This window comes from Ictalurus punctatus, chromosome 7 (assembly GCF_001660625.3).
Source record: "Ictalurus punctatus breed USDA103 chromosome 7, Coco_2.0, whole genome shotgun sequence".
NCBI classification, from domain to species: domain Eukaryota; kingdom Metazoa; phylum Chordata; class Actinopteri; order Siluriformes; family Ictaluridae; genus Ictalurus; species Ictalurus punctatus.
Genome location: NC_030422.2, coordinates 20281772 through 20305150, shown reverse-complemented (window position 1 = coordinate 20305150; position 23379 = coordinate 20281772). Strand labels below are relative to the sequence as shown.

The 23379-nt window shown below is 39.0% G+C and overlaps 1 protein-coding gene across 1 annotated transcript in view; it reads left to right on the top strand.

Annotated features, from left to right (window-relative positions):
- The window catches only part of adam19a (ADAM metallopeptidase domain 19a), an 85119-nt gene that overhangs the window by 22808 nt on the left and 38932 nt on the right, over positions 1 to 23379 (top strand). The window contains exon 3 of the mRNA XM_017472033.3: positions 4059 to 4135. Within this exon, the coding sequence (XP_017327522.1) occupies positions 4059 to 4135 (77 nt within the window). The remainder of the gene's footprint in view (positions 1 to 4058; positions 4136 to 23379) is intronic.

Here is a 23379-nt window from a genome sequence, read left to right as displayed (position 1 = left end):
AGACGTTTGATATCTAAAATCAAGGACGCTGAAGTTTTTTGTATATACATTCCTAAAACTATTAATACTGTAATCTGAAGCAGTATAAGAGGAAGCACAGAGGTCCAGCAAAATTAGCAGGCGAGGTCTAAAAGGACTCAGATAACTCATCGAGCAGCACAGATCCGAGCTTTATTTTAGAGACTGTTGAAAGTGGGGCTTCATTTTTCAATGTCTTTTTAAAACATGGGCTTTTGCTGCATCTCTCCACTTTTAAGATTCTCATTAGAGACAGCAGCAGACAAAGTATGAATGATGGTCGTTCAGGTAAGGCTGAAAGTCATATGGCGTCTGTGGTAAATATGATCTGGGAGTATCAGAGACAGAAAAAGGCAGACAGGTCATATTAACCTTCTTTGTCCCAGGAGATAGTGTGTCTCATCAGGCTTCCAGTTGGCCTGTTTAAAAGTGCATTTGAACAAAATGGTGAGATTTCTTTGGAATCTGTCCACAGATCATTTGTCTACTTGACTTTATTCACTGTAGGACAAGAAAAGTGTGCACAAGCATATGAGAACAAACCCTGAGATGGTTATGTAAATTAAAGTGGGGAGAAATGATCATTCTTTGGATATTGGATTAAAGTAATTGGGTGCTTTAATGATATTTCTAAATTGTCTGTTGGCTGGTGTAACTGCTCCTAATTAAAGGATTTCAGGTTGCCAAACCACTTATACGAACCATAAGCAAAATCTCCTACAAATGGACAAACATTATAACGGTGGCACAGTGGTGCAGCAGGTTGTATTGCCACTTCACATCAATCAAACAACAATCAATTTATTTATAGAGCACACCCATAATAGAAGAAACATTACATAAATACAATACAGCTAGGTTGTACAAACCGTAATGCAAGATAGAGAGGTACATCAAAGCATATTTATAAATTTACGCCTTCAGACTCTAAGAACAATTGTAAGCCTGTGCAAAAAGATGAATTTTTAACTTTTGATTTAAAGCATCTCCAGGGTCTCCAGTTTGATCCTGAGCTTGGGTAACTGTCTGTGCAGAGTTTTGCATGTTCTCTTCATGTCCACATGGATTTCCTCCAGGGTCTGAAGTTTTCTTCCGCCTTCCAAAGACCTACCTACTCTATATTGCCCCTAGGTGTATATTTGTGTGTGCATGGTGTTATGGGACAGACCTGTGTCCAATCTAGCATTCAAATCATCACTTATACATAAGCATCCTTCCTTATTTCAAATCTTGCACAACTACATGAATGATTTGATGGCAGCGTAACGTGGTGGTTTATTCTTCCCACATTGTATTTCATTTCTTCTAAATTTATTGCTTTGACCATTAAATTTCCACAGGATGTACATTTCGAATGGATTGTTTTCAGGTTGCATTATAACATGCACTGTGTATAAGATATGCATGAAATCCTCCAAAGTTTGTTCTGTATACAATAAGTAGCCTTTCTTGACTATGCAGTGCATCTCTCACTCCCACCTGCTTGCTGTGAGAGCTCCAGCTGGGCTGGGGTGGAATAGTGCTGTCATAGTCACCCAGCAGGGTGCAGTTTTTCAGCCTGGCACAGTTGCTTTGCAGCGCATTGGGAGCTCTCAGGCAGTGGGCATCTTGTGCTATGTACCAGACTCCCTGAGTCTGAGCTCCTCATTCATTTGTCATTCAGACATAATCATGTCAGGAGAGAACTGAGTCCACTCACATAAATATTTATCCTAGCGCAGTAGAGAATATTGGGCCATATCAGCGCCAGAACCTCTTGTTGTGAGGGCTTGAGGAAATTAGTTTTCTCCAATTTTTGTTTTTAATGGATTAGAATGGATGTGTGCTGGGAACAGAGCAAATAATAACTTTATAATAACTCATCCATCTCTGTTGTAAATATTAGGAAATTCATGTGCTTAGGATACGTGTATGTATAAAATACATTTAATGATCATTAATTATTAAAAAATCCCTTCCAGACCTGCATGTTGGATATAAAATAAATGATATTTTAAAACTACATGGTCCTTACATATATCTTCTACAGTCAATTATTGGCAATGTCATTACAATGAGCAGAAATGAATATATTAAATGAATAACACATGCAGCACATAATATTTTGAGCTTAAACATATGGGAGATTGTTTATGTTTGATAATTCAAAAGCATTATTAAACAGTGCATACTTTTCTGTAAAACATTAACAACATTATATGCATTCTTTGCTGTTTTGTCTTTAGTGTTAAGTTCCTGGCAGAGGCAATCATTATAATATTCTGAAAATATTCTGCTACTTAGTGGAATTTTTTTTTGGCTATCAACCTTCATAAGAGCCTGTAGAAAACCAACACGTTAAATAGGTCACATCCACCACCATCTTGGGTAATGGGTATCAGGTGCTTCTGTTTGATATAGTTCCCTTTTTGCCAAATCTGCAGATGTTGATCATGGCCAAAATGTTTGACTGTTTTGAATAATCATTATGGATGTCAGTAAGTTTTCAACATGTTTCTGAGGGAAATCTTTATTATTAAAATGTTCTTATGAGAATATTAGAGGAAAATGGAGTATTTTCTGTAATTGTTTGAGAGGATATTGTTAAATTGTGGTGTGTACTATTTATTCTCTAAATAAATTTTTTTGAAAGGTGCCAATATTTCTGGACTTCTGCATGAAAGGATATCGCATTGTCCTCCCTCTCCTTCTCGCTGCAGACTTTCCAAGTTTCTGTTCATCCTTGATACCCTCTTATTATCTCCGTCTCACTTATCAGCCTTCACCTCCTCCATTCCATCTTTTTCCCCCTCTCACTCCGCCTTCAGCGAGGCTCTCAGATTCACAGTGTTTGCATGCTCAAGGAAAGGGCTTCTCTCTCTCTCCATCTCAACCTTTTTTTTCCCCAGTCGGCGAGCCACAAATTGCTCTTGAGACCTCTTCATCTCCTCTCCTCTTATCCCACACAGCCTCGCTCTTCATTCAGTAATATTTTCGCTTAGATCTAAATGTACAGGCCGACATTTGCTGCACATTAAACTGACTTTAATTTTGTATCTCTATATTAATTATTATAGGGCTAGGGACTGAGATATATATATATATATATATATATATATATATATATATATAAGTTCTTTCAGTTATGTAGTCAGAAAAAAAGTACATCTTATTAAAAATAAAATGTTATAAATTAGTCTGAAATGATATGAATATCTTCAGTATCAGCTACAAGCACTGTAATAGACGTACACCTCAGACATGAACATACTGTAAATACTGTCATACCAGACATCCTTAAAAACGTGTACAGACTCATCCCTGTTTCCTCACAGCCTCTTCATATATGGATGTCTATACTGAGCCTGTTTAAAGAACGTTCTGGGCATTTTTGGTCACTGTTGGCCCGGGAGCGTTTGTCTCCTCCGCTCTTGTTGTATCTCACTTTAGACTGGAAAGCCGGAGGGGGGATACGGGAGGGGGAAGCTTGTCTATTGATGGAGGGTTCTTGGAAAACGGATACATGTTTGATGAAAACGCTCAGCCTCCTACTCAAAGGCACTCTTTTTTATCAGCTAGCACAGCTAACCACATCCAGTGCATATAGAGCAAACAGGAGCAAAAAGCTAGCCGTTAGGGCTCATGTGCTGGCTACAACCCCGTGCCTTTCTTTTCATAATGACTGAGCTTAAGCGTTGTGCTGGCACTAAAATAAACACATTTTGGCCGGGGAAAGGACAGTTTTGTTTTGGTGGATGACTCGGTTAACACATCACTGTGGATTTTGAGTGGATTTTCAATCTGCAAAACACTGCTGCCAATGTGTTTTAGTCCAGACCTGGTGGAGAGCAGCTAGGATTATTAAAGAACATGGTCAGCTACATCGTCAAAACAAAAGCAACTATGTTGCTGCCTAAATAGCGGAAATGTTAGTGTAAATACAATATTAATTATGGAATCAAAGCATTCCGTCGATCATCGATTCAGACATGAATACTGTTGTATATGATATGATTGTTAGCACAAAGCCAGTGTATTTTCATCACTGTGTCTGTGTGCAGGATCAGTTTCCAGAGAAGGGAGAGATTCTCGTCTCAGCAGCAGATCTGGAGCTGATACTAGAAGTGGAACGTAATCAGTAAGTTTTCCTTTCAGCTTGACTACATGCAGTGTGGTCATTTCTGTTAAATTCTTTAATTGGTCAGAAGGGGTTTATTCATTTTCTAGAATACTTTTCTCACAGTAGTCTTGACTGGAATGCAAATAACCTGCTTATAGTAATGCTCTCGCTATAATACGTAATCATGTTGTAGTAGCAGCTAATTCACAGGGACTTGTTTGGGACATGTGGACACAGAGTCTCCAGTATTTGTACGTTGTAACAATCAGAGATAAAGCTGTTCTTTTAAGTTTTCCAACACGGATGTCTTCAGGAGAGAGCAGTTTGAAAAGCGCAGGTCCTCAATAACATGACAAGCTGCAATTTTTATGACAAGCTGCAATTTTTGTCTTATTACCTTCAAGAGAGCGAAAAAAGATAGTGGTGAGGGAACGACTTTTTATTGGCGTTATAAAAAATGACAGGAACTAACTTGAATAAGGCTAAGAGTGAATAAAGATCTTTTACAGTTTGTTTTTTTTTTCACCCTGGGCACATTTGCTGCGGTCTGAATCCGAGTGTGATCGTTCTCGGCGCCCCCTACAGCATTGGACTGGTTTCAGACTCACTTGATTCTATCAAACTCTAGTGCATTTGTTCATCTTACGTCACCACGAACACGCATAGAGAACACGAGACTCACAATTTTATTTTATTTTTTTTTGCTGTTATGCACAGCAGTGGACCTCTTCTGTGTCCCACAACGTTCCCCTGCCACTAATGGTATACGTGTTGTGGAAACTAATGATGGCATGCTCTGTTTCAGACTAAACTGCCAGTGTGAAAGCCCCCTAAGTGACATATTGTCAAAATGAGTTTGGCTCATTCATCAACTGTCACTGTGCTGCCAGCATTTGATGAAACAATGCCTTTATTACTAAGGATTTAGGAAATGAGTCTTGCAATATGTAATTGTATGTGGTATTAGGAGGACCTGCATTGTTTATGTTTTCCGTTTTTATAATACCAACACTGATACTAATGTTGCGTCAAGCCCAGCTCCTAATAGATGTTAATATGAGGAAGCTAAGGTAGTTTGTTCAATTTAATCTGGTTCTGGGAGAGTGGTCTGGACAGTAAAGTAAATGCGTTGGACATTAGACAGGCTGTTAAACGACTGTTGTTCTATTGGGGGAAGGAAAAACACGCCTTGTAGCTCCATCACAGTCTGATTGAACAGCCAAATGCTGACACGCAGACCATGGAGTTCGGTAAGAATGGGACTGCAGGGAATATTCTACCCAGGATTGTGTTTCTGATCTTGGTTCTCATTTGTAGCAGAGTTAATGTTTGTGTTAGCCCTTGTCATCCCTTGCGATTCCTCACTGTCTTGTCTGCTGTGGAACATCCAAAACCTTTTTTGGCCTTAGAAAGGCAAAGTATTTTCCCAAGCAGGTCAAAGTGAAAGAGGAAGATATTATAACGAGGAGGGACGAATGGCTAGGAATTTAGATCACATCATTGCTTGGACTGGGGATAGGGGTAAAATCCAGGACTATTTGATGAATTAACTCGAGAGGCTACCAGTCTTTTTTCCCCCTAATTGTCAAAGCCAATTCCCAGCAATGCACATCTGAGTGAATGAGTCTGTATATGCCTTTAGAACATACTGAGCCACACAGCATTATTACATGTTTCACATACATAATGTGTAAATGCTCATCCTTTGACCTTTGCCACTTGACCAGTTCACTCTCTTGGCCAGCTGCTTATTGAAGAATGAGAAGAGCAGAATAAATGTAGCACAACACAATACAGTCATTCCAATAAATAAACATTGAAGCTACTGAAGATAATGTGATTGCATGTACTGCAAAGCTCCAGACATCATTTTCAGCTCATCTTCCTACTCCACTTATAGCAAAACTAAAGCACTCCACTATTACTAATATGGAATTGAGGTTATAAGAGCTCACCTTCTGAAACTCACTGTCAATATATAAAATTTACTTTACATTATCCACCTCGTTCCCTTTACAAAAATGCGGTAGTGATGTTATTAAGATGTCTGTGAGCACTCTCGTGAAAATGAAACAGAGATCTCTGGGCTTTTTGTTCATTTGTTAAGGTTTCTGCAGCCAAGGATAACTGATAATAAATCTCAATAAATGCTGTGTTAAACAAACAAATTCAAAACAATAAATGAATTGATAAATAAAGATTACTATGTATTGTATACTGTATATAATCAGTACACTACCTGTGTTGTACTGAAAACAAGCAAGTATGTTTAAAAAATAAATAAAACAAATAAAACAATGTTTATCTAAAAAAGCTACATAACTGGGCAAGAAACAAAACAACATTATTATTATCAATCCATCCATCCATTTTCTTTACAGCGTTTTCTACACAGGAGAGTATCCCAGGGGACTCAGGGCACCAGGCAGGGGACACCCTGGACAGGGTGCCAACCCATCGCAGGGCACAATCACGCACACACTCACACATCCATTCACACACTACAGACAATTTGGAAATGCCAATCAGCCTACAATGCATGTAGGGTGTTGAGCAATGTCTAACACTGGGTTGAAATGATGTGACTGTTAAGGTCATAGCATATGATTTATATCATATTCATCCTCATCAAACTGTTTAGTTTACACTTGGTTTTGGGTGCAAAATCTTTTTCAGGATATATCACAAGTACACAAGCACTAAAAGCATTAACAGTAGAGGTCATTCATACTGGAGCTTAAATTCTGAAGGGCCCTTCTCTGTACAAGTCAAAACTAAGAGTCATTTGAAGTGCACTTCAGTGTGGTGTTCCAATATCACAAGACAGTATTGCAGATTCATGAGAGGTTGGGGAGACATTTTAAACCATTCTCCCCATATATAGATCTTGCTCAATTCATTCTCACTTGGTTCTGACAATGCCAAACAAAACCATTACAAATAAAATTTTAAAATGCTGTATTAAAGTATATGAATTAATTTGGGGTATTTTTTGCATTATCTTCAGAGAGAGAGTGAGAGAGAGGCTATGAAAATAACTGACTAGGTGATTGTTTACAGTGTGCAAGTCAATTTATGGAGCATAATCAAATGGCATATGTGCTGTAGGTAATGTTTTTGACCTCAGGTAATGAGTTTTAATCTCCTTGAGAACCAAACATCACTTTCACATGGGAGTTTGTGAGTTTATTCTATCCCCTTATCTTTAAATGAAAACCGTCTCCTCAGAAATTTAATTTGTTTAAATCAGTCTCTGCCCAGTTGGCTTTTATAGTTTTTTTTATTGTGATTTAAATGCAGATTGGGTCTTTAATTGTGTGATGCACCCAAACAAAGGGAAGGATGTGTGTCTTGTGGTGTCATTTCACACATACAGAGTAGTATCTGCTGTGCTACACAGAAAGTATAAAATGAAGCAGAGCATTTAGTTAAATGGAGAAATATTGAGGACAGTGCTCCTCTGTGATAATATATAAGCATGTATATAACCACATTGGAGGGGGGCAGGAAGAGAAGAAATATACAATGGATATAATAAAAAAAATCTACACATCCCTGTTAAATGGCAGATTTTTTTGATGTACAAAAATTTTTACTAAAATAAATCGTCAGACCTTTTTCCACCTTTATCCCAAATTTATCAGAAACTTTTGTAGGGAATAAAATAAATAACCTTGGCACACAAGTGTGCACACCCCTAAACTAATACTTTGTTGTAGCACCTTTTGATTTTAATACACCACTCAGTCTTTTTGGCTAAGAGTCTATCAGCATGGCACATCTTGACCTGGCAATATTTTTCCACTCTTTCTTCCAAAATCTTTTTAGAGCTGTCAAATTGTAAGGGCATCTCCTGTGCACAGCCTGCTTCAGGTCACCTAGCATATTTTTAGTTGGATTCAGGTCTGGGCATGGGCTAGGCCACTCAAAAACATTGATTTTCTTTTGGTTAAGCCATTCCTGTGCTTTGTGTCGTTGTCATGCTGAAAGGTGAAATTCTTTTTCATCTTCAGCTTACTAACAGATACCTGAATGTTTTGCACAAAAATAAACAGGTATTTGTAGCCATTCATGATTGCCTCCACCTTGATAAAACCTGCAGGTCTGATTGAAGGAAAGCAGCCCTAAATCATGACGCTTCCTCCACCATGCTTCACTTTGGGTATGGTGTTTTTTTTTTCTTTTCACCAAATATACCTTATGGAATTGTTCTCATCAGACCATAACACCTTTTGCCACATAGCTTAGGGTGATTTAGTTTAGTCTTCTGTCTAGCCACCCTACCCCATAGCCCAGACATGTGAGGAATACGAGAGATTGTTGACACATGCAGAGAGTAATCAGTCTTTGTCAGATATTCTTGCAGCTCCTTTAATGTTGCTGTTGGTCTCTTGGCAGCCTCTCTGGTAAATTTTTATCTTGTCCTTTTGTAAATTTTGGAGGGATGTCAAAAAGATTTGGAGGGACTGTTCTTGGTAATGTCAGTGTGGTTCTCCATTTTCTCCACTTGTTGTAGATGGCCTTCACATTGTTCAACGGTACATCTAATGTTTTGGAAAATCTTTTATACCCTTTCCTGATCGATATCTTTTAACAAGTGAGATGCCATGCATACTTTGTAAGCTCTTAGCCGACCATGGCTTCAACAGTCGGATGAAAGCAAGAATGTGTGAAGAAAATCCTACAGAAACAGCTGATCTTAATTTGGGGTTGATCAGAATAATTTCATTGATGACAGCTGTATGATAACGACTTTTGAACATGTGATTGTTATCGGTTCATTCTGAACACAGCCACATCCACGATTATAAAAGAGTGTGCACACTTCAGGTTATTGTACATTTTGTATTTCTTTCTATTTTTCAAATGTTTTTGATTGTTTTTGCTTCATTTTTATATGTTGTAATTTCACACTGAGGGAGGAAAAAATTCTGACGTTATTTATTTTAGTTTCGTTTTTTTTATACTTCGCAAAAAGTTGCCAGGGGTGTGTAAACTTTTTACATCCACTGTATGGTAACTAAGATGAGAAGTGTGAATAAGGGTGATCTAAGCAAGTAAAAAGAGACCAAAAGAAGAGAGGCTTGAGAAATGGAAGAGGGAAGAGAGTGATAACCACCAATCATTCTCATCTTTGACCTCAAAATAAGAGCCTAAAACCACTGATTTCCAGCCTTGATATTATTCCCACAAGGCTCAATTAATTACGAGTTTCTATATGGAGTAGGTTAGAAGAATTAATGGTCTGAAAACTGTCCACATTGAACCCCCACTTTGGTAGTTTGTGTTTGAATGTCAATGTGGTAGTTTGCTGTTTTCACACACTTTGGACAAATTTACATAGATTATTGGTCTGTGGATGCTAAGTGTGTCCACAGGCTAATAATGTCTGTGACAAAAAACTCCACTTGATGGCTTAAGAGCCTGCCAGATTAGTTTTGTTCTAACAGAGATCTATTTCTACTCACTGCAGTTTCAGTTTATTTGCCCTCTAAACTCTACTTGCACTCATACTTCAAGCTGTTTCTTTGATTCCTCAAGCGGGTCATACTTTTTCTATAAACACTTTTCGCTGTGTTTCATCTCATCCTGCTTTCTTTCACTGTGTTGTTCTTGTAGCAGAAGTAAAGTTACCCTGCAAACGTTACCCTTCCAGAAGAAAAAATCTAGAGGTGTGAAAAGCATGCACTGGCAGCTACATTATCTTCACAATTACTGATATGGCTTGTCATCCTGAATAGGAATATACAGTATCTCACAAAAGTGAGTACAGCCCTCACATTTTTGTAAATATTTGATTATACGTTTTAATGTGACAACACTGAAATCACACTTTGCTACAATGTAAAGTAGTGAGTGTACAGCTTGTATAACAGTGTAAATTTGGTGTCCCGTCAAAATAACTCAACACACAGCCATTAATGTCTAAACCGCTGGTAACAAAAGTGAGTACACCTCTAAGTTAAAATGTCCAAATTGTGTCCAAAGTGTCAATATTTTGTGTGGCCACCATTATTTTCCAGCACTGCCTTAACCTTCTTGGGCATGGAGTTCACCAGAGCTTCACAGGTTGCCACTGGAGTCCTCTTCCACTCCTCCATGATGACATCATGGAGCTGGTGGATGTTAGAGACCTTGTGCTCCTCCACCTTCTGTTTGAGGATGCCCCACAGATGCTCAATAGGGTCTAGGTCTGGAGACATGCCTGGCCAGTCCATCAACTTCACCCTCAGCTTCTTTAACAAGGCACTGGTCGTCTTGGAGGTGTGTTTGGGGTCGTTATCATGCTGGAATACTGCTCTGCGGCCCAGTCTCCGAAGGGAGGGGATCATGCTCTGCTTCAGTATGTCACAGTACATGTTGGCATTTCATGGTTCCCTCAATGAACTGTAGCTCCCCAGTGCCGGCAGCACTCATGCAGCCCCAGACCATGACACTCCCACCACCATGCTTGACTGTAGGCAAGACACAGTTGTCTTTGTACTCCTCACCTGGTTGCCACCACACACGCTTGACACCATCTGAACCAAATAAGTTTATCTTGGTCTCATCAGACCAGGACATGGTTCCAGTAATCCATGTCCTTAGTCTTCTTGTTTTTAAGCAAACTGTTTGTGGGCTTTCTTGTGCATCATCTTTACAAGAGGCTTCCTTCTGGGACGACAGCCATGCAGACCAATTTGATGCAGTGTGCGGCGTATGGTCTGAGCACTGACAGGCTGACCCCCCACCCCTTCAACCTCTGCAGCAATGCTGGCAGCACTCATACGTCTATTTCCCAAGGACAACCTCTGGATATGACGCTGAGCACGTGCACTCAACTTCTTTGGTCGACCATGACGAAGCCTGTTCTGAGTGGAACCTGTCCTGTTAAACTGCTGTGTGGTCTTGGCCACCGTGCAGCAGCTCAGTGTCAGGGTCTTGGGAGTCTTCTTATAGCCTAGGCCATCTTTATGTAGAGCAACAATTCTTTTGTTCAGATCCTCAGAGAGTTCTTTGCCATGAGGTGCTAAGTTGAACTTCCAGTGACCAGTATGAGGGAGTCTGAGAGCGATGACACCAAATTTAACACACCTGTTCCCCATTCACACCTGAGACCTTGTAACACTAACAAGTCAAATGACACCAGGGAGGGAAAATAGTTAATTGGGCCCAATTTGGACATTTTCACTTAGGGCTGTACTCACTTTTGTTGCCAGCGGATTAGACATTAATGGCTGTATGTTGAGTTATTTTGAGGGTACAGCAAATTTACACTGTTATACAAGCTGTACACTCACTACTTTACATTGTAGCAAAGTGTCATTTGTTCATTGTTGTCACATGAAAAGTTATAATCAAATATTTACAAAAATGTGAGGGGTGTCCTCACTTTTGTGAGATACTGTATATTTCACCAGGAGTTACTCAAAGATTTGCACTGTCATGGCATATGATGAAAATGATGGTAGTTAGTTAGCAGTGAAGCTGGTGTTAGTTTCCTAGCTTGCTAGTTAATTTCAGTTTACTTTGCAATTAGTGGTTGATATACAGAAAATGCATTTCAATACATCTATCATTAACTAGGGATGTAACGATACACTCCGGTCACAATTTGATTCGATTTACAATACTGTGTTTACAATTCAATTAAATTCAAATCTCAGAAAATATTAACAAAGTTTAAATGAAAAAATAAGACTTTTTATTTCTGTATAATAAATAATGCAAAACAATGTCTATTTTGTGTCTGTATAAACTTACACGGCTAGGGAAATGGTAACTCAGTGGTTAAGATGTTGGACTTTTGATTGGAAGGTCATGAGTTTAAATCCCAGCACTGCCAAGCTGCAATTGCTGGGCCCTTGAGCAAGGCCCTTAACCCTCAACTGTTCAGTTGTATAAATGAGATAAATGTAAGTCACTCTGGATAAGGGCGTCTGCCAAATGCCATAAATCTAATATTCAATATTGTAAACAAAATGTACTACAGGTTCAACATCTCTTAAAAATACATTTTAAAATGTATAAATTCTCCTCAATGTTTTCACTGAATAAACAAAATGTCTGACATGAAAAAGAGCTCCAAAGTCGGCTACAACGGCCGGTTTCTGAGACTCCTTTTTCGTTCACTGTCGATCACAGAGCTACAGGGATGGTGTTGCGTGAAAGTTACTGAAGTGCTCTTTTTAACTGTTATAACCGTTAAATACATAAATACATTATAAATACATTATACGTCATGTAAACGTATAATGTATAAGGCATGTTGATCATTGTGATCCAGCGTTATGAGGCTATTGGTCACTTCACAAGTACACAGCTGTTTTCGCAGGCGCTCTACAAAAGAATGTGATCACGTGACTAACATGCTCTATATAGTTTAACTCTATGGGTTGTGCAGATTGGGACCTCTGGCATTCACACAGAGCAGTTGCATACCTGTGTAATTAATAAAATACTGATACCATACATTTCAAACATCATTACATTTTTGCATCATGATGCATCAAGTCGCAATGTATATAATGGGTGTAACGACCCTACCATTAACCTTTGTTGAAGCATTAGTACCCCATCAGTCTGAATCTCAGTCATACAGGGCTGTAGAATCTATAGAATCTTTTTAACATTTTTAAATGTGCATAAAAGCATAGGTGTGTCTGTGCTACATCAAGTGACTTAGTACTTAATATAGAAACAAATGTGTTTTTCAGTACACGTTTTGGGTGATTTTATTATGCATTAAGTCTGTTTTCTTACTGTTAATCTAGGATTTGGCACTATAATAGTTAAATAAATTAGATCAAATGATGTAACCAATAATGTATAGATGGTCTAGTGATAGGATTAGAAGATATTTATTATTTGGGGATTGTTTTTCCAGTGGGGATTTACAGCCCCATTTTCTGTAGATCCTCTTGACCTTTAAGTTAATGAGAGGATGGGCTGAGTGTCTTTTACACGTCCCTTGCATCCTTGCATTGTCATTGGGGTTGGGCCAGATAGGTTCATTTTAGGCAGGGCCTACTTTAAAGTCACACCGGAGGAAAGAGAACTAAGATCATTCTGTTTGTATTGATAAATGCCATGTTTTATATCTAAATACTAGTTTATTTTAAGATTAATATTTTCTCTTAGTGGGTTTTTGTAAGGTTGTAAAAAGCATTGCCTGAATATGTGTCTTTTCAACTGATTAAAACATTTCAACATTATAAAAGTACAGTAATTAAAATTTAATAATGACGCAATGTTTGTGTGATCCATCCAGACTCTTAGCAGCACACAATGGAACAAAAAGCTGTACATTAGAATGTAACAAAATTGAAGCATTTCTAAATAAACATTAGCTCCCTGGACAGGCTTTTATTGGTGTGCAGGGTTGCCAGGTCTCGGTGAACTGTCTACCCCAACTTCATCTCAAAAGCTTCACACACACACAAAAAAAGAAAGCAGTTGACCTGAAATGATTTCTTCTTCAAGTTCACATTCGATTTGTTATTTCAGTATTAGACAAATTTCACTTAAAAACCCCAGCCACCCTGCTGGTGTGACTCAAGGTGGTGTGTCTGAAGCTAGTAATGCTGTGCAAGTCATGCAGCCTTGTAGCTCAAATGTGTTTTTGAATCCTGTGTTCTTCTCTATACCCAGTGGTCTCTTATCCGCAGGCAGGGTTGGGAGGGTTACTTTAAAAATGTATTCCGTTCCAGTTACAAATTACTTCATAAAAATGTCACCAGTAATAACCCAAATTGCACAATATGAAAGTAATGTAATCTGATTATTTTTGGATTACTTCAAGGTCACATATGTAAATAAAGTCAAGAGATCTAAAATACTTTTATTTAGAGCTTATTTTGGAGCTTAAGAACATGTTCAGTGTTTGGATTTGTTTTCATAAAATAAATAAATCAATAAATAAAAGATAAATAGCATTCAAAACAGTGTTATTATGAATGCAGAATTTAATGCACTGAAAAAGGCACACTATTAGCATCACATAAATATATAGAAATAAAACTGGTTTCACTCTGCCCATGTTTGACATTTTTTCCTACATTCTTTTGAATGTCTATGTAACAAAATAAAATATCAGATGCCACAAGTGTACCTTCTGCCATCATTTACAAATTTGAATGAACGTGTTATATGAAGCAATGTGATAACATGAAATAAAAAATTACCTTATCCATGGGCGTTGTTTCGACTCAGGACAGCTGTCATTTGCTGCTACTTGCTGCTTCATCTTCGCACGTTCACTGAGAGTAGGATAATGGTTGAGAGGCAGTAATTTGGCCGATAGTTGATGCAAGTCTTTTATAATCGACCAATTGGTGTGTGAGAAGGCGGGATTTACAGAGAGGCAAATATGCGCACACACATTGCAGTATTAGACCTTAATAAAACTAAAGATGAATCCTGGACATTTTCTCAAATTTAGCAATCTCGGCCGGATGCTTTTTTAAAGTCCGATAAAAGAGGACGTATGGTCACCCTAACAAAAGCATTTCAAAGAACAATTTGCGTTAGAATTCTACCAAATTAACTTTGCACTAACTTTATCTGCGCATGCGCCAGGAGGTTGCTCACGTGAGCCACGACTGGCAGGAGAGAACCAGAACTACAGTAAAGCGGCTGTCTATGTTATGTCAAAAGATTCATTTCTTTGGTTTTAAATGAAAAAAATTGTAATCCTGATAGTATTCCCATTTTTTTTCACAAAACGTATCTGTAATCCGATGACTTTGTTTTTTTGACGGATTACAGTTACCAGCTTTTTGTATCCTGATTGCATAACGCCGTTACATGTGTTCCGCTACTCCCCAAGCCTGTCCGTAGGTATGAACCTCCCATCACAGCGCAAAATTTAGTTTTTATACCCGGATTGAATCAGCTGGGAAATGCTGCCTGTATGCAGCAGAGAGACTTTACTCTTTGTGTGCTTGTGCATGCCTTATTAGCACCAGTACGCTAGTACGCTAGCGTATTAGGTCATGAAATTTAGCATGCTTAGGAGAAGTCTGGTTTCAGAGACAGGAGTGTGATCTTGACTAAGTTTAAATGTTTATTACACCTCACAATATGTCCACTGATTTTATGATGAATAGCCTACTTTATCATGCAGTCTGTTGCATGTATTATTTGCAGAGAGCCTGAGAGCCTCGCATTGAAAGTTACGATACACTCTGTCTTTACACTCAGCTTTTTGCAGAACATGCTGCTTGTTTAAGGCCATGCTTTGCCAAGTAGAAGGATGTGGTAGTTCTAAAGGTGCCAATGAGTTCATCCATCTCCTCTAATGAGTGCATCAGTCTCCGCTAATTCTCCAGCACAGGAAGTAGCACTCGTGCAAATAAATTAACCGATGAATGCTTCTTAGCCTAAGTGTTTTGCAATACTATTGACTCAGGACAATTTCCTAGGACAAGCTCAATGCTAAGACATGTGCCAAAAGGGTTAGGAAATGCTTGTGTTTTCCTTTTTGCAGAGCTCAGCGTACAATGAGTAGCTGTTTACGAAGGCTCAGAACATCTGCACGTCTGGCCCAACACGACTGACTCATTGTGGGGCTTCTTTCAGTCTCTTCTCTATAAGGCTGATTCTGTTCCTCTCTCAGCTGGTGTTTGTGTAATATGACTCGTCTCCATCTGTGCCTCCATATTAAAGAGTTGAACAATTGACTGCAGTAACACGTTGTTGTAGCAAATTAGTGCACTTTTAGATCGTACTTCGTCTGAATACACTCAGGCAGTAGTTTGATGTTCAGAAAATACAATGTGTTGACCAAAATCTCTATCTAAATGTGTTTAGAAATCTAAACAAGTCCCATAAGTACTTTACATATGGCTAAAGTAGCTGTGATATACAGTGTAATGGGTTCTAGTGCTTGAGTGTACTTAACATTGAATAGTGTTTTGTCTGCCAGTACAATCTGTAACTCTAGTGTGTAAAGTCACTGCCAGAATGAGAACACAGCTTTCCAGTTAGATTTCACCATTCTTTTGCCATTCTTCCAACGTTAGGTCTCTGGACGTGACTCAAAGATTTTGACTGCACAGTGAGCTCAGATCACGCAGCTTATGCTGGTTGTTTTTCTTCATTGCAACACAACACATATGATTGTTTTAGCATGAAGCCAGCAGACATAGAGTCAAACAAACTTACTATATTGTTAGTGCAGACGCATTTCGAACCCCTCCCCCACCCACTTCTAATATCCTGCCACGTCTCAGCCTGGCAGCCTGGAAGAGTAACGAGAAAAAGAAGAACGAAAAAAGGAGGAGAAAAAGGGGTACATTTGGGTTTCATGCCTTGCTTTGCCTGTATATTTTCTTTGTTTCTTTTTGTAGCTCTACCCCCCCCAACACACACACACACCCTTTGTGTTAAATCTAACAGCTGAAACTGAGTAAGGTGATTGCCCACAGATGGTACTGTTTAAGGAGGCAAGAAATGTAATACCTTTTGAGGGTCACTAGGTCATTTCTCGTCACATACCCCCCCACCCCGTATTTCTGTCCGTTGCTAAACTCTCTTTCTCTCACGTACACATCCACGCGCACAGACACACACACACACACACACACACACACACACAATTGGCTGAGTTTTCCCGTCAAACATCTTACAGCTGTCCTTGCTGGCTCTAAATCCTGAAAATGAGAATCATGTTTTGACAAAATTGAAAAAAAAAAAATGTGCAGGATGACATTGTGTGTGTGTGTGTGTGTGTGTGTGTGTGTGTGTGTGTGTGTGTGTGTGTGTGTGTAATGTATTGTGCTTGCTCAGCCAAACTTGTCATTTTTTATGCTACGCTGATTTATCATGCAATTGTGCAGAATGCTACCACGTTATCAAAATGTGACGTGGTGATCTTCCGGTGCAGTGCAGAACATGTTCACATATTCTGTTATCAATCACTTTGACTTCTAAAAGAGCTTGTCAAAACCGCACATGTGCTCAGTAATCCAGATGGAAATAAAAATAGCAGTTGTTCAAACTTGACTGACAGACAAAAACAGCAAAGTCCTTCGAAAGCTCTCGAATCTACGGCATCTATATCCTAAAAGTGTATAATAGAATAAATTGGGCATTTTATCCCACATTTTTCACGTTTTTCTTTTCTTTTAGGGTGAGTGAGAATGAAGAGGGCAGCTAGGAAAGTTTTATTTTTGTGTCATGCCACAGTATGAGAGTCTGGAGACGTGATACAGGCACAAAGAAACAAGCTTTTACACACCCACTTCCGTCAAACGTATTTTTTTTCATTCTTGATTTGTGTCAGTGGGAAGACACAGTGTAGATCCTCATATCGTAGATGCCATCATTTAGGCCACATCTTCAGTTAGAAATGAAGACAACCACGCCTTGTATGTGGTGAGTGGGGCGTTGAACATAAGGGCTGTGGCTCCCCAGGAATGGTGAATGTGTGGTCAAAATTGTGTTTTCATTTCACACCCAAACAGACTTCCTGCTTGAACTTTTTTTTTTTTTCTAATGTGCACGTTTTTCTCTGTAGTTTTAAAATAAGACTTACTGGCAGGCCTTATTTTTTTGATACATATCCACCTATTAATAGAAAAACAGCGAGACGGAGGGTGTTTTATTTTTGTCATCATTTAAATAAAACAGGAAGCGGATGGAGCAGTGCTTTAATATCACACAGTCACAGAGCAAAGAGGCTCTCTCAGGACATTCATCAATTTGGCGGAGGTAAAGCAGTACAGATCAGGGTGGTGGTGGTGAGTCATTTCAAATAGCTGATTGTTAAAGTGCACCTGTTTTTAATGCTGGCAGACACACACACACACACACATACACACAAACCTGTCCTTGAATATTTTGTGCACATAAACAATAAAATTACAAAGCTAATGGACAGCTCTTCCAAGCTCGTTAAGTGCTTCAAAATAGGCACACATAGACACACCTGGAAATATTCAGGGTAGTAATTAGGAACTTCTCATCAACTTCTCATCATCATTCTCACTACCTCTACCCCCTCTCTCTCTCTCTCTCTCTCTCTCTCTCTCTCTCTCTCTCAGTCCAGCTTCATGCCTTCAAAGATTAATTGAACTTAAACTGTCTTTTTTTAACCTTAACTTCTCTCTCATTCTCGCTTCCCTTCTCTAATGGACTGATCATCATCATCATTAGCAGGAGAAATATAGTGATTACAGCACATAGCACACAGACACACACGTAAACGAGTGGCCAGTTAAGAAGCGTTGTGTGGCTTGAGTTTACACATTAAAAGGAATTACATCAGCAGAGCAGTGTGTAATTCACCAGCAGGCACTACCTCTTGCCCAGCACTCACTTCTTGAAATATTAAGCTCCAGGCTCAACGTAGAATACGTTTACATCTATTAAAATGTAAGCGCAACGAGAGATACTTACCATTCCACCTGAATAAAACAGCTGCTTCTAACCTGCAAAGCTTTATCTACGACTGATGCGTGTAATAGTGAAGTGATCAGAAGTTGAGGCACAATGAATGCTAAATATACTGTAAAAAAATTTTGTTGAGTGGATACACAGGATTTTCAGGATTTTCAGGCTCTTCTTAAAAAAAAGAGCAATTAAGCACAACAATATATGAAATGAAATATACATCGTTGTATCTTCTTCTACAGCCATTTGATTCGATGCATTAAAATGCACCAAGGCATTGCCAATTAGTGTGTTTGCTCACGGGCTCGTTATTCTATATGTACCATATGCTAATTCAGATGTGTATTTGACTGTAAGTGTGTTATTAGAAAATAGCAATTGGATTGCAAAGATATTTCTGTGAAAGCCTGTTGTCAGATTTTGGTGTAGGTGGGGAAAACAGCAGTATGTGTATGCTTTATCACAACGATAGTAAGGCTTATTAACAAATGACATAAAAACAACCAACAACTACTTGCTAATTAGCACTATCCATATGCTCAGGTGGTCTAATTATTTTGTCAGTTGTAAATAGTAAGGGAAGTATGATGATGTAATATCAATATCATGAACCATTATGTCGCCACAAACTTTTCTGAGATATTGAGGATGTTCAACTTTTTTTTTAGTAACAGTTACAAACTGTGATTTATTTTAAATATTTGTAGAGAATTTTTAAAACACACACACATATATTTTTGATGAAATTAAATTTAAAAATTTTTAAAAAGCACTGTTTGCTGACAGTTTTCTTTCTTCTTCTTCTTTTTTTTATTAGCAAACCTATTCTGACAAGTGATGTGAGTAACATTGATCAGCTTGTTTCAATGACACCTGTCAAGGGGTGGGATATATTAGGCAGCAACTGAGCAGTCAGTTCTCGAAGTTGATGTGTTGGAAGCAGGAAAAATGGGCAAGCATAAGAATCTGAGCGACTTTGATAAGGGCCAAATTGTGGTGACTAGACGTCTGGGTCAGAACATCTCCAAAAGGGCAGGTCTTCTGGGATGTTACTGGTATGCAGTTGTTAGTACCTACCAAAAGTGGTTCAAGGAAGGACGACCAGTTAATGGGCACCCAAGGCTCATTGATAAACAAATTAGTAATTTAAACCACAGTAATATTGAGCAGAATAAAAGCAATTACTGATGATGAATCAATAAGCAGGAAATGCATCACAATGTGAGCAAAATGTTAACAAATGTGGTTTTTCGTTGTCCCAAAAGCTTCATATCTGACTGCCCACTCCTACCTGCAAGAAAGTAAAAATCTTCACACTCCTGTGACCTTTTTATTGGGTCCAGAGGGATCTGAGACCCAACACACACCTCTGTTCTATACAGTCAAACCCAGTGAAGCAACGGTAGCTTTATTGTGTGTTTGCACTGTTCCGAGAACATTCTGACCATTTCTCTTTGAAGGTTAAGTATGGGATTGGAAGAAGGGAAGCTGGACTTAAATCAGCATGAACGCCACAGGACAGCATATGTGGGCAGAAGGCGAAGCACGATACTGTGCTCTTCACATTTTGAAGCTTTGATGCTCTCAGTAGTGAAGGGCTTGTTATTGCTATTTTCTTTCTCCCCTCTGGTTGTGTTTGGTGAGCACGAAGCTGTTTACTCACATGCCTTTGGGAGCTCACGCATTCTCTGCACTAAGCCAAGGCTAATTGAAGGAGAGTTGCTGAGCTTTTGTATAGCTGAGAGCAGGTGAAATTCATGCAGCTTTAATATCAGCAGAGTTGACCATTAAATCAGTGTGTGTAGTGTTTAATTAATTACTACCACATAGAACACTGGGTAATATATGGTAATTTTTGCACATAGCAGGTCTTGTTGTGTTTTATTGATTCAGTATGCAATTTATGGTGTGTGTTTTGGTGTCATTAGCTTTAGATCCTAGAGTGTAGGTGCAGGAGTAACATGTAGAGCGGTTGTGTTGGATATAATCCCGAAAATTACGTTAGAAATAATGCTAGAAATATCTCTAGACAGATTGTTCAAAATGTCAAAGCTCTCCACTTTATATGAACTTTACGTGCCCTCAGGCACACACAAATTTCCTTTCTGAATCACAATGGTAGTCTGTATTACGACGCCAGATTGACAATGAACCATTATTCGTCATTTGTTGAATGCTAATGATCATGTTGTTTGGGTGATCGCTTTATTCATGTGGTGAGTTTTATTTTATTCTGTGCTACAGTCTCTGACAGCTTCAGATATCTATTCACAGTGCCGTATGATTTCAATCCGTGTTGTTTCAGTGTTGTATTCTGGTGTAAGTTTTGGGTACTTAGAAAGATTGAAAATGGAAGTGCAATTTCCCAAGAAGGAAAAAAAAACCCACGGCGGTTTTAAGCCTACTGCGTTTCTCTGAAGGACCTCTTTTCGGATACAGCCATGCATTTAGGAAATGGATATTCACTCTTTCTCTTGATCGGTCTCACTCAAATGTGCAGAGGCAAACACATATAAATCAGTGGGCTGGTCCAGCTGCCTAACACTAGTTGTCATTCGGTTATTGCAGAATGTCCTGCAATGTATAATTTATTTTCCATTAGATTCAGCAACAGTGGATAATGACTAGCAAATAGGGGCTTTAGGGCACGCCTCTGCTCCAGCCTCTACCAGCTGCACTTATGATGCCTATTTATTTGTGACTTTGGCGGCGATTGGGCACCATGCAGATGCTGCACTGCTTTAGCCAAAAAGCCATCTATCACTCCCTTTGCCATGCCAAACACAACCCAGAGACTGCAATTACAACAGCTTGGGGCTTGACAGGCACACATGACAGGGTGTATGTGCATGTGTGTGTGTTTTCATGACTGTTCTACAGTGTGTGTATAGGTGTACAGGTTTGTATACTAGTGTATATACATGCATAAATGAGCTAGCAGGGTCTTTCAAGGATAGAAAGACATCAATACAAGTTTTCATTTTTGGCATCCACATCAGATTGCTGTTACCAAATGTCTTCATGTGTTGTTGTTTTTTTGGCGCAACAGCACTTCCAATGGTCAATAGAAAAATACTCAGAATGATACAAAGAAGCGAGGCTATATAGGGCTGATTCCTTTCTAGTACAGACTGTAGATTCAGGCAGCCTGTGAGTGAGAGTCATGTCAGGTGACTATACAGAGGGAAACACACACTAGATTTGATCTACATTTGAGCTGATATTATTGATATTATTCCGTCAACTTGAACGTGAAGGGGGAATATTTACTCAATCATTCTTTTTTGGCCAAAATGCCTTTGGAGGAGAAACTAAAATTATAACGATTAAGCACACATTGTCTAATCATGGTACAAATTATACAAGCACTGCTTGGGTTGGGGGTTTAAATCCCGCCTCTGCCCTGTATACATTGAGTTTGTATGTTGTCCTTGTGCTTTGGGGGTTTCCTCTGCGCTGTACGCAGATTGGCTTTTCCAAATTGTCTGCAGTGTGTGAATGTGTGTGCGATTGTACCCAGTGATGTCCGGGGTGTCCCCTTGCCTTGTGCATTGAGTTCCCTGGGATAGGCTCCCCAAGACTCTGAGTAGGATAAGCAGTACAAAAAAATGGATGTATGTTTGGTATTCAGAGGAAACATGGCATTAAGCCAGTAGAACATAATAGACTTGAAACACTTGCCTATCTGCCTGTAAGTGTGTGTATTTCATGATAATGAGTCTTTATTGATCACATATACATTATAGCACAGTGAAATTCCTTTCTTCGCGTACCCCAGCATGTCAGGAAGCTGGGGTCAGAGCACAGGGACAGCCATGATACAGCGTCCCTGTAGTGGATAGGGTTAAAGGCCTTGCTCAAAGGCCCAACAGTGGCAGCTGGGCAGTGCTGGGGCTTGAACCACTGACCTTCCGATCAGTAACCCAGAGCCTTAACTGCCAAGCCACTGCCACTGCCCCCAGGGGGCAGTATTTTTTTTTTTAAAGTTTGCCCCACATCATTATTATTATTAGTATACATTTGATTGGATCTCATGATATAATGCATTACTCAACCATAACAGTTTCATTGTGGAGCTATTGATAGATCTTAGGTTTTTAGATTTTATCCCTCACATAATATCACGAGCAGGCGTCACTGTGTGTCTATGAAAGGAACGGAGGGAGGTGGGTTAATGTGGGGATTAAGTTTCAGATCAGACACTCATATTTTTCATGTCTCACTCTTGTCATTCCTTATTCTTGAAGTTCTCAGCTCTCTCTCTTCCTCCACATTCTTCAGCCTGAATAGCATGTGATTGTACTTGACTTAAATTATTCACTTCTTGTCATGTGTTTTGTGAGAAAGCATGATGAGAAAGATTACACTTCTAAAAAGAAGATTTATTGAATAGATGGATGCAGGGTAATGGCTATATACTGTAGGTGGCACAGGGTTGTTATTCTTGAAATAAGCCTTGCTACCCCGACTCTGACCTCAAATAACACCTCAGAGCGGTCTAGTAGTCTTATGAAATTTTTGCAGACTTAATTAATCATAGCAAAGTAATTTACTGAATCCTGACGAAGCCAGTGTCATGATGTCATTACGTGGCTGTTCATTTTGTATTAAGGACAAATGCAACCTCGTCCCATACATATTTAAATGTTGTCCGTTTTTGTCTCTGATCCTTTGCTACCCCATGTCTCAAAACCTTGATACACTATTGGACAGAAGGCTTGGTGGCTATTCTGGAATCTCTATGGTGTCTGTGTGTGTGTGTTTTTAAAAAAAAAAAAAATCTAATTCTTAATCTTCAGCCAGTCAAAAATGTGCAAGACTAACCTCTTTTTCTGTAGAGTCCATAGTGTCCTCAGGATCTAATGAATTTGGCCGCAGAAAGCTGGGAC